Below are 12385 nucleotides of genomic sequence, written 5' to 3'. Positions count from 1 at the left end.
CTGTGCACCGGCCTGTGTGTAATTACATCTAGTGGAGGCCCACTAGGTCTCCCAGGAAGAAGTGTTTTGTTTGTCTATTTGGGGGCATCTGCCCCAAATGGCTCAACTAAATTTTGCCTGTAGCCACACTCGCTTGTATCCAGCCACCCATGCTGTGGGTCCATAGCTGTGGACATGTTTCTGATCCTCTAGTGGGTTGTCCCAGTGAATGTAGTTACACTCAGCCAGCAAGCTCCTGTACACTGTTTGCTGTCCACTGTCTGTCTGTCCACTTCATCCTTTGCCCTGCCAGAAAATCCATGGGAGGTGGGGCTGGTTTAACAGTTCTCTAATCCAAGGTCAGCTCGATACGGAAGCCATGGCCCCGCTTGGCAGCGGGAGCATCGTGGAGCATAGACGCTGATGGGCTAGAAGCCTGGGACCAGGGCCCTTGAGCCATGGGGGTTGTTCAAGGGGAACTTGACCCAGAGCCCACTCAGGCCTTGGGGACAGGTAGGTCTCTTAAAGCACCAGACCCATGGTGAAGTGAGAAGTGTGATGGCAGTCTCTATGCCTCCCTTCATAAAAAAGGGTCCAGATAGGCAGGACGGCCCTGTGGCCCAAGCCCCAAGTTCCATCTAGAAGCCAAATCTATTGTATACTTAAATCCACGGTATCCAGCTTACCTTCCACTGCCTGGTAGTACCCCGTTTCAGGTGTCTGTCTTCTGTTAGCCGAGTGAGGCAAATTGAGCTCAGCCTTGCAGTTTCTAAGAATTGATCCAAATCCAGAGAGTCCTCTGCTAGCTGCTGGACCCCCAGACGACAGTAGAAGGCAGTGAGGGAGGCAAGGCCAGCTGTAGTAGAAGATGGGATCAGGATTGTGGGGAAATGGAGGACTACTTCCAAGCCAGCAGGAGGGTCGACAACAAGGTGAGATCTATTGCAGCAGCATTAGGGCTATAGGAATGTCTCTCCTCTGCAGCAGGAGTGAGTGGATGCGATCAGGTTGACGATAAAACACTAAAATGTAAAAGGAGTGAGGGATGCAGAGGGAGCCTGGACAAAACAAAAAATGCTGACAGTTCCTTATCTTTGCCTGGGTTCCCAAGAAACGGCTCTGGCCTTCCATGTCCATCCTCCCCCCACCTCCCACTGTGTACTAAAAGGAAGTTGGACAGATCCCCCTGGCTTCCAGCTGGGTTTCTTCAGGAGTACCAGCACTTGCCCCCATGGCCTCTTTTGAACATAGAAGTTGCCCAGTATTTGACCCTTGGTCCTTTTTGACCACCATGTCTTTGTTTGGGAGGAACACCTCCTTGTTGGCCAAACCAGATTCTCTTCTCCTCTTAGAAGGTCAGGAGAAGCTTTGAGTCCTTTAATGAGAATGTTACACTTGGGGAAGGAACTCCAAGAGCCTTCTGAGCACCTCCTTCACCTGACTCCACCCACGCTCTCACTCACTGTCTTTGGAGACAGCTGTACTTCCCGAGCTGGCTCTTGCCAAAGAAAGTGACTTTATTCCTATTCCAGAAAGCTGTTCTGACCCCTGAGCCTAGAACCCCAGCCCCTGAGACTTTCTTCCCAGACTGACACCTCAAGCCCCAGGTCAAGTGTGAGCTCCCCCTTGTATTGGAGCCTTGATGGGTGGGCTTAGCTGGCTGCTCCATGGCTGGGCCCAGGGCATGAGTGCTGTCATATTTCCTCCCCTTTACAAAGCAAGTATGACAAGTCCAGGGACAGGATCCCATAGCATCGCTGGCTCTGGGTTCTGGGTTTGAGAACTGCTGTCTGTGATTGGCACTGAGTACAGGTGCTCACCAGTTCCCCTTCCAGGCCGCAGCAGGGTTAGGGGAATTATCTTTGCCTCCAGACAGCCCTCGGCTTCAACTACACCAGATAACGGCTGTGGCTTTGTGTGTGTTCTCTCCCGTCGTCCTTTTTTTCTCTCTGATCGTGTAAAGGAGAGGACTAGAAGGAGCGGTTCCCACCTCTCGGAGGACAACGGACCCAAAGCGATCGATGTGATGGCGCCCTCCTCAGAGTAGGGAAAGCCAGTCATCTCCATCCCCTCCCGCCTCTGCGCGAATGAGCAGTGCCCGGCTTAATCTGGCCCTACTTGGGCCCACGTGCAGTGTCTGCATGCCTTGTGTCTGTCCGTCCACATGTCTGTTTGCGTCGTCCCACTAATGTGAATTTCAGCAGCAAGTGTGGTGTTTGTTTTTATTCTTGTCTTTGTCTCCGTGCCGTTGCTGTCGTTGTCCTTCAATAAGGTTGACTGCATTCAGCCAGTGCCAAAAGAGGAGCCCAGTCCCGCTACCAAATTCCAGTCCATCGGGGTTCAGGTAGAGGACGACTGGCGGTAAGTTGGACAGAGGTGTGGTGGCTGCTATCCCCTCTCCTCTCCCTCCCTCCGCCCTCACCTCTCCCGCTCTCCCTAACCCAAGCTGGGTGTGGGTGTGGGTGGTGGCTCAGGTGTGGGGGCTGGGCAGGGCAAGCGGGTGGACACATGAGCACTTGCTCTAGACCAGTCACCCTAAGGGGAACAAGCCTGGGCTGGGCTGTAGCCCCCAGCTCCCCTGATGTTGGTGGTCTTCCTAGTCCCACTGCAGTAAACAGACAACCTTATGACCTTGTCCTTGTGTGTGTGTGCGCGTGTGGGCATGGGCAGGGTGGCAAGGGCTGAGCAGAGAATGAGCGGGGGGCTGTGGGACCCGCTTCAGGCGCATGGTGAGCAGATGATGCATCCGTTTCTCTGTCTCCCCGTGTGTCCAGGTCAGGTGGCCTCTGGTTTCTGACCCTCTTGGTGACTCACTCCTTCTTGTCCCCACCCTGCCCCCACAGAAGCAGCGTCCCCTCTCACAGCATGTCCTCCCGTCGGGACACTGACTCCGATACCCAGGATGCCAATGACTCCAGCTGTAAGTCATCTGAGAGGAGTCTCCCAGACTGTACCCCACACCCCAATTCCATCAGCATTGATGCTGGCCCCCGACAGGCCCCCAAGATTGCCCAGATCAAGCGCAACCTCTCCTATGGAGATAACAGCGACCCTGCCCTGGAGGCGTCTTCGCTGCCCCCACCTGACCCTTGGCTGGAGACCTCCTCCAGCTCCCCAGCAGAGCCAGCCCAGCCCGGGGCCTGCCGCAGGGATGGCTACTGGTTCCTGAAGCTCCTTCAGGCAGAAACAGAGAGACTGGAAGGCTGGTGCTGCCAGATGGACAAGGAGACCAAAGAGAACAACCTCTCTGAAGAAGGTGGGTCTTACAAGGGTGATCCCCTGGGTATCTGGTGTCAAGCCAGCCTCAGAACTTCTCAGGGAGGAGCATAGGCTCTGTTCTTGGGCCTTTTTTGTGAGCTTGCCTCTGGGTGTTCATTCTTTCCACCTGCCTAACCTGACCTCTTCCCTTCATGGACATTATGGTGATTATGGTGATTGTAGCTGCCTGTGGTGCAGGCTGTGGGCTCAGCAGCACAGGATCCCAGCTCAGTCGCCTGTTTCTGATCTTCATCTCTAGCCACATAAGCACCTTGTGAGGACTGACTGTGGGAATTAGTGGAAAGGCCCTGATGAAGTGCTGGACACAAAGCTGCCACCCTAATTACACCTTCCCCACTCTTTATGAGTGCTTACTGCCCACCAGGTACATCTTACCTGGCCCCAGCAGGAGGAAACTATAAATGCAGAGACAGAAGTTTCTGCTTTTCCACTTAGTTTCTGTCAATACTGTGCATACTTAAAAAGAAAGAGGCTAAGAAATGGCCTCTGGCAAGGATTGCCTGCAGTACTGCTGAGCCAGCATGTAGGAGGTCCTGGGTTCATCCACTAGCACTACTGAAACAGAAGAGGATAATGGGAAAGGGACTGGTGGTATTCAGGGAGTCTGAATCAGGGCATGGCAGGTGGAGGCAGCCTCTAGGAACCTTTAGGCCATCACCCTGTACTGACCAAGTTCTGCCAGAGCTTAGCTTCCCAATTTGTTCCTAACTGAAGATTAAGGAAGGACAGATCTTCAGAGTACAGATAGGTTGTCCCAGTGGCCCTGATGATATATTCTGAGGACACCTTTGATGATTCAGAGGGCGCTGGTGGAGTCTGTTTTTACTGCTCTTTGTGCCTGTTCCCAGCTTTGATGTCACACCCACCTTTGGGGCAGGGAACTCCTGAGGTGTGTGAGGCGTGTACCTGATACATTTAATAAGGATGCACTTTTAAAAAATCAAACCAGTGGCAGAGATCAGAGAGCCACAAGTGTCTGACAGAAGGCAGCCAGCTCGTGCTCCAGTGGCCGTGCCCTGGCCTGTTCTGCACATTTATTCTTTGTAGTGTGATTGCGTTTAGTTTCTCTCTAAAATGAAGTCACTAAGTATTGATTTCTTAGGGTTTTCTACTTTTCCTGGTTCCCTGGGTCTGTTTCCAGCTACAGGCCTTCTCCTGTTCTTCAGCACTGCCCTTGACTCTTCCCCATGGGCACGTCACGCTGACTGCATGGGTCTTTGTCCCACTTTTCTGGATTAAACTTTATTCTGAGAGCACTTTGTAGATGCTCGGCATGTCCTTCAGAGCTCACAGTTGAGGTGTAAAGTTGAGACTAATACAGTGTGTGCGCGCACGTGTGTAACAATGCGGGAACTAAAGTGTGATGACTAGGATCATGTTCTCTCAGAACCTTAGAGGCACTGTGTAGGCTTCCATTGCTTGTGATGGAAAGTTCAAAACCATCCTGCTTCTCTGCCCTTGGACTTTATCCCTGAAAGCTTTCAGGGTCTTTACTTTCTGGTGAAGCCTCTTAGCAATATGCATGAAATAGATCTTATTTGTTGTTTTGCTAATAGTTAACTGGGCATGCCTGACTTGAAGGCTTGGTCTTTGGCTCCATAGAACTAGTCTTATATTAATTTTAAAAAGAAGAAGAAGAAGAAAGAGAAAGAAAGAAAGAAAGAAAGAAAAGAAAGAACAGATGTAGACAGGAATGATGACACACAGCAATACCAGCACGTGAGAAGCAGAGGGTCACTTGAGAGGTCAGCAGGGTCACCTTAAATTTGAGGCCAGTCTGGACCACTGTTGTAGTTTCTTTTTTCTGTTGGCTGTGATGAAATACTCTGAGAAGGGCTGACAAGATGGCTCACCAGGTAGTGGCACTTGCCACTGATTCCAACTGGCTTGTAATCCAGGACTCATACAGTAGAAGGAAAGAACTTACTCCTACACATTGCCCTCTGATTGCCACACGTGTGCCGTGACATCCATGCCCACACGTGTGCCGTGGCATCCATACCCACACGTGTGCCGTGGCATCCATACCCACACACAGCAAATAAGCAAATGTAACAAAACAAATTAATGCCCAAATACATTTGGGAGGCAGAGGCAAGTGAATCTCTGTGAATTTGAAGTTAGTAAATGGCAATTTCAAGGCCAGCCAGAGCTTCATAGTAAGACCCTATCTCAAAAAAGCAAAACAAAACAAAGCAAAAAAAAACTGACAAAAGCAACTTAAAGGAGAAATGATTTATTTACGCTCACTCACACTTTCAGCATGGTCCATTGTGACAGGAAATCAGGGGCTTGCAGCGACTGGCCTCTGCACATCAGGAACAGAGTCATGAATGCTTGCTGCTGCTCAGTTTTTTCTCCACTTGTTAATCTAGAACCCTAACCAGGGAATGGCTTACCCACAGTGGGTGGGTCTCTTAAACAAAAATCCAGATAAACCCCCACACCATGCCAGAGGCCATCTTCCTGGTGATTCTACATTCTGTAAAGCAGACAGTTAATTCCAGCCAGCACAGCTACCCAGAGACACTATGTCCATAAAACAAAAATGTGGAGTGTGGTGGCATATGCCATGATTCCAGCACTTGAGGCAGAGGCCAGGGGTATTACTAAAGAGTGAGGCTAGTGTGGGTTGCAGAATGAAATATGTCTCAAAAAAGCAGACAACCACACCTTTCTCACTTGTATTTGTTCTGTTTCTTTCTCCTTGAAATTCTTGTCAGGTGTCAGAGTTACTGGGTTGATTATCTCACCTTTTCTTTCTCCCCCAGAGTTTTGCTTTGTAGCCCAAGCTAGCTTTGAACTCAGTGTGTAGCCAAGGCTAGCCTCAAACTTTTGGCCTACCAAGTCCAGGACCACAGGAAAGCACCATCGTACTTTGCCTTTCCTCTTCTCTCTGCATCATGTATTGTCTTTTCTATGTGTTTTTGCAATTTTTTTATTTCTTTCATTTCTCAGTTGCTTTAGTTACTTAATATTACCTCCACCAACCCATACCCCGGCCCTGAGCCTTCTTGAGATATAACTTACGTACTATAAAATCAATCCTTTTGCAGTAATAACCCAGACTCGCATGTAGTCACTCAGGCCACCACTAAGGTTTACCCATGTTGTGGCGTGTACCAGTACTTCCTTTGTGTTGCTAAATAAATGTTCCATTTTTATGGATGTACTGCATCTTGTTTATGCAGTGCATCAGTTGGTGGGCATTTGGATCGTTTCTGTTTGAAGGCTTTTATGACTAGTGCTACAGTGAACTGTACTAGTGAACTGTGAAATTGAACTGATGTACAATTTTAGTGTGAGTCTGTATTCATTCTTTGTGTATATATACCCAGGAATGAATTGCTCTACTTTTTTAGAGTAAGCTAAACTATTCTCCAAGGCAGCTGTATATGAAGCTTCTCATTTCCTGGTACCTTTTAAAGTTTAGACAGATTCTCACTGTATAGTACAGGTGGGAATTTGTGGTCATCCTGCTTACTTTGCCTCTCCAGTATTTTTGTTTTGTTTTAGTTTTAGTTTATTGAGACAGGGTTTCTCTGTGTAGCCCTGGCTCTCCAGGAACTTGCTCTGTAGACCAGGCTGGCCTCAAACTCACAGAGATCCACCTGCCTTTGCCTCTCGGTGCTGGGATTGTGTGCCACCACTACCAGGTTCTTTTAAAACTTGCCTAGAACTTAGTATGTCACTCTTCCTGCCTGTGCCTCCCAAGTGCTGGGATTAAAGGTGTGTGCCACCGTCACCCGGCCTCTCCCAGTACTTTTATGTGGTAGTCATATTAGTGGTTGTGATAGCTCACTGTGGTTTTGGTATATTTCCATGGTGAAATATTTGGTATATTTCAATGTTGATGATGTCTTCATGGGTGCTTATGGGGTTTTTCTTAGACCAGGCTCTGCCTCCCAAAGTGCTAGGATTATAGGTATGAAGCCACCATATCTGGCCTGCTTACTGGGTTTTTGTGTTCTTTACTAGAGAACTCTGTTGACATTAGTATATCAGGCTGTCCATCATATGCTTATATGACTAACCAGCAGGCTCATTTCTTTGTAAGATTTTACCCTTGATTGATGAGTATAGCATCTCCTTTCCTTCTGAGACATTTATGTATATCTACTTTCCTATGTTCCTGCATTGCCTTTATTTCTTTAGGTTTCTTTTTTTCTATTTCTCTTTAGGATTGGAGGCTTTCCTGGAATGTCCAGTGAACTTTAGTTATTTTATTTCTATTTAAAATGGACAGCTTGATGGTGAGAGCAAGAGCTGTTGTTGACCTCATAGTAATATTTAAGTCCATCAAGAAACGTAAGGAAAAGGAAAGTGGACTGGGGTGTACCTCAGTAGAACAAGTAGAGCACTTGTTCAGCCTGAATGAAATCTTGATCCCCAGCACCACACACACAAAACAGAAAGAAGAAAGGGGAAGCCTGAAGCCGGGCGATGGTGGCGCACGCCTTTAATCCCAGCACTCGGGAGGCAGAGGCAGGCGGATCTCTGTGAGTTTGAGACCAGCCTGGTCTACAAGAGCTAGTTCCAGGACAGGCTCCAAAGCCACAGAGAAACCCTGTTTCGAAAAACAAAAAAAAAAAAAAAAAAAAAAAAGAAAGGGGAAGCCTACCTCTTAGAGTTTGCACAAGCACATTGCATGAGTGAAAATATCAGACCAATAAAAATAACAAAAGTCATGTTGATGTAACAGGTGTGTTGTTGGTAATATCAATGAAGAAATGATTATAAGTGCCAGCATAAGACTTCTCTAATAACATGATGAAACCTACTTTGAATAATGTCTCCATTAATATTCATTTGAATACTTGTTTTTCAGTACTTTTTAGTATATCCCTAGGAATAGAATTGCTGGCTTTTATTTCTCTCTCTAGCCCTTTTTCATAATCTTACTATGGCAAAATATGTGTAACATAAAACTTGCTTCTGTGTGTGTATGTGGTGTGCTGCAGGTGTACTTAGCCTGTGTGCACACATGTGGAGGTCAGGTTGATGTTGGGCTGTTCCCCTCCATTACTTCACCTAATTTTTAAAATTACATTTATTTATGCATGGAGAAGGGGGCATGTGCCAAAAGACAACTTGAAGGAGTGGGGATTGAACTCAGGTCAGCAGTCTAGGAACCAAAGCACCTTCAACAACTGAACCATTGCACCAGCTCACTAATTCCGTTTTGAGACAGGATCTGACAGTAGCCCAGACTGATGTTGTATTCACATCTTGAGTGAATTAAAGATGGGCAATATCACAGATGGTTCCTTTGCCTGTTTTTATAATGATTCTTAGGATTTCTGTGTTTAAAACTCTGACCAAAAGCAACTTAGGAAGAAAAGGGTTTATTTCAGCTTACAACGCCATCTCTCCTGTCCCAGGACCTAGGTTTGGTTCCTAGCATCCACATGACAGCTCACAACTATCTGTAACTCCAGTTCCAGAGGATCCAATGAATGTGCATGGTACACATACAACTTAGGCACACACACATAAATTTTTAAATTATAATTACAAAGGAAATCAATTAGACTAATGTGCAGTTGTCGAGACTGAACATGGTACATGTCTGTAATGCTGTCACTAGGAGGCTGAGGCAGAAGGCTCTGGAGTTAGTTCAAGGCCATCTTGCGCCATTTAATGAGACCTTGTCTCAATATTAAAATTATAGTAGCATGTATTTGTTTAAGGCAGGAACAAGATCCATCATCAGTCATTGCATGATTGCTATCAATTTGAAGTCATGGTAACCATAAGGCTTCAGTGCTCACAACTGAAGCCTCTGCGAGTGGTGAGACCACTCCTATTAGTGACAGTTGCTAGTACTGCTGACATGAGTCCTTGAAGAGCTTTTTGGGTAAAGGTCACAGTAAGAGAGCAGAGAAGGAATGGATCTAGGCCAAGGGCATTGTGGGCATGTCTGTGTTGTTCTGAGCACCCATGTTAGAGAATGGATCGTGCAGGAGCGAACAGCAGTGCTGGGGTGTCATGAAACATGTGTTTGGTAGAGAACACAAGAGCTGCTCCCCCAGGAGGGAGGCAGGCTGCATCTGAGAACAAGCCCATCAACCCTGAGTGAGGAATAGGTGCTGACAGCCGTGTAGGTGATGGGGTGCATGGAGGACCAAAATCTCCAGGCACTACCCAGTGAAGCTGAGCGTGGGAACCTAGCTGGATGGTGCCTATGAATCCAAAGGGCTATTTCATGATAACTTTGTTTTCAGTGTATTTGCTGCACACTTTGGACATGTTTCTGTATCGCACTGCTTGCTATAAAAGGTTGAGTTTGTTCCAACACATGCCCTTAAAATTCTGATTTCCCTTTGTGTGTGTGTTGAAGGAGGCACAGCTGCAGAGATCAGAGGACATGTAGCAAGCACTTTACTTACCATGCCATCTTGTCAACCCTGCTTTCTTTGCTTGTTTTTGAGACAAACTCTAATCCTCCTGCCTCAGTCTCAAGTGCTAGGATTAAAGGTATGTGCATCTGGGAACAAGCCCATCAACCCTGAGTGAGGAATAGGTGCTGACAGCCGTGTAGGTGATGGGGTGCATGGAGGACCAATATCTGTGTAATGATATTCTTTTGTATTTTAACAAATAAAGCCTTCCTGAAGATCAGAGAGTAAAACAACCACACTGGTCAGCCATACAGACCAAGCACTGGTGGCACACACCTTTAATCCCAGTAGCCACACTATTTAGCCATAGAGGCCAGGTGGTAGTGGTGCACACCTTTAATCTCAGCACTAGAGAGGAATAGAAGATGGGAGGAGACAGGTTTCATCTCAGTCTCATTCTGATTCCTGGAGGCAGGATTGCCATTTCAGTCTGAAATAGAGGTAAGAGCTAGTGGCTGGCTGCTTTGCTTTTCTGATCTCGTCACTTGTATTAGTTTAGTAAAACACTGATTGGCCAGTAGCCAGGCAGGAAGTACAGGCAGGGCAGCCAGACTAAGAGAATTCTGGAAAGAAAAAAGACAGAGTCGATCACCAGCCAGATGCAGAAGAAGCAAATGAGAATGCCTTACTGGGAAAATATACCAAGCCATGTAAACATAGACAAGAATTATGGGTTAATTTAAATTGTAAGAGCTACTTAATAATAAGCCTGAGTGCTAATAGGACAAGCAGTTTATAATTAATATAAGCCTCTGCTGTGTCTCTGGGACTGAATGGCTGAGGGACCAGTGAGACAGAAACTTTATGCTACAACACTGTGCTTGACCTTTTAAGTCTGGACACCAGGTCTGAGTGTTTCAAGGAAGACCTTGAGCTTGTGGTCCTCCTGCTTCAGCCTCGCCTCTGGCTTGGATTGTAGGCCTGCCTTGGCCCAGCTTTATTGTATCTTGATGGGATTCTATACAGTCCTAACACTCCTGGTGCTGCCTCGTGGACTGGTTTTGCATTCTCTTTTCAATGTTGCTGCCTTATACATACGCCCATCTTCATGTCTGTGTGCCGAGTATCTTACAGTCCTGCATTGCTGATTTGGTTGTCCCAAATTTCAGAATTTCAGAATTACACAAGTGTAGTTCCTTTCCAGTGTGGTTTATGTATACTTGAGTTTCTCCCCCCCGATCAGTTTGAAGTCCAGTTTTGGAATCCTTCTTGGCATAACAGTAAGCAACGTTAGAATTTGTTTGTACCATTGCCTTTATGTATTTCTGCTACATGTACATGTAACACTGAGGAATATGCATGCCACTTCCTTTGGCCTGATTGTGAAATTTGTATTAGAAGCCTACTGTGTGGTATTTAGTCTTGATTGTTTTGTGACACAGGGTTTTACTATGTCACTAAGGCTAGCCTTGAACTCAGCCTCCCAAGTGCTGGGATTACAAGTGTGCATCACCACACTTTTTCTTTCAAACGTGGATTTGGTTTTTTCATATTTTTTAAAAAGTGTGTGTGTGTCGGAGACACGTGTGCCATGTGTAGGTGTGTAAGTCAGAGGATAATTTGCCAGGGGTGGTTCTGGGAATGGAGCTCAGGTTATCAGGGTTGCGGAGCAGGTATTTTACCCACTGAGCCATCTCCTGGCCCCTGAAATGCTTTTTCTTGAGCCCGGTAGTGATACACAGTTGTAATCCCAGGATTTTGGAGGTAAAGGTAGGATTATCAGGAGTTTCAGGCCAGGCTACACTACATAGCAAGTTCAAGGTCAGCCTGGGCTACATAAGACCTTGTCTCAAATCAAAAGCAGAAACAAAACCCAGCCATTGTTACTGAGACCCAGTAGTGTTATATTAACACCTGCATTTGTGTTTCGTTCATTTCGTTGATCTGAACTGCTCAGCAGTGTGTTCCTTTCTCCATCTGCACCACTGGTATACAGCGGATTTTCTTTTTTTTTTTAATATTTATTTATTTGTTATGTATACAATATTCTGTCTGTGTGTATGCCTGAAGGCCAGAAGAGGGCACCAGACCCCATTACAGATGGTTGTAAGCCACCATGTGGTTGCTGGGAATTGAACTCAGGACCTTTGAAAGAGCAAGCAATGCTCTTAACCTCTGAGCCATTTCTCCAGCCCCTACAGCGGATTTTTTTGCTTTCTGCTCTGGATGTTGTTTCTAACAACATGATTAAGACATAATTGATAATTGAACCGTACAATACCATTGAGCCATACTTGAAACAAAATTCACCCCTTTACCATACAGTTCATGAAGCCTTATTTATCTGCATGTTTGCCTGCACACCAGAAGAGGGCACCAGATCTCATTACAGATTGTTATGAGCCACCAAATGGTTGCTGGGAATTGAACTCAGGACCTCTGGGTTAAGTGCTCTTAACCTCTGAGCCATCTCTCCAGCCACAGTTCATGAAGCCTTATTTACAAGGTCATCTAGATGTCATTACTACATAATATACAATATTTTAATCACCCCCAAAAGAAACCTCTACCTATTTAGTCACTACTTTTGTGGCAAGCCTTGAATTTGTAATCCTGCCTTAATCTCCCACGTAAACATCACAGGTAGAGACTGGACAGACACTCAGAGGTTAAGAGTACTGACTTCTCTACACAGAGGACCTGGGGTCCATCTCTAGCATTTACATAGTAGTTTGTTTTATTGTAGGTTTTTTTGTTTTGTTTTGTTTTTTGTTTTTCAAGAGAGT

The 12385-nt window shown here is 46.4% G+C and overlaps 1 protein-coding gene across 6 annotated transcripts in view; it reads left to right on the top strand.

Moving 5' to 3' along the window:
• Dlgap4 (DLG associated protein 4) overlaps positions 1-12385 on the top strand; it is a 151383-nt gene that overhangs the window by 134068 nt on the left and 4930 nt on the right. For 5 of the 6 annotated variants that reach the window (XM_041670178.1, XM_041670176.1, XM_041670177.1 and 2 more), the window contains 2 exons: positions 2252-2340; positions 2823-3235. In XM_041670178.1, coding sequence (XP_041526112.1) covers positions 2252-2340; positions 2823-3235 — 502 coding nt within the window. Of the gene's footprint in view, positions 1-1942; positions 2023-2251; positions 2341-2822; positions 3236-12385 lie in introns of all 6 variants that reach the window. The other variant, XM_041670179.1, reaches the window with a different exon arrangement.

This window comes from Microtus oregoni, unplaced genomic scaffold, assembly GCF_018167655.1.
Source record: "Microtus oregoni isolate MIOR12 unplaced genomic scaffold, Mior012 000020F_ref0000438, whole genome shotgun sequence".
Classification (NCBI taxonomy): Eukaryota; Metazoa; Chordata; class Mammalia; order Rodentia; family Cricetidae; genus Microtus; species Microtus oregoni.
The sequence above is the reverse complement of the archived record's forward strand: the minus strand, read 5'-3'. Positions and strand labels throughout refer to the sequence as shown.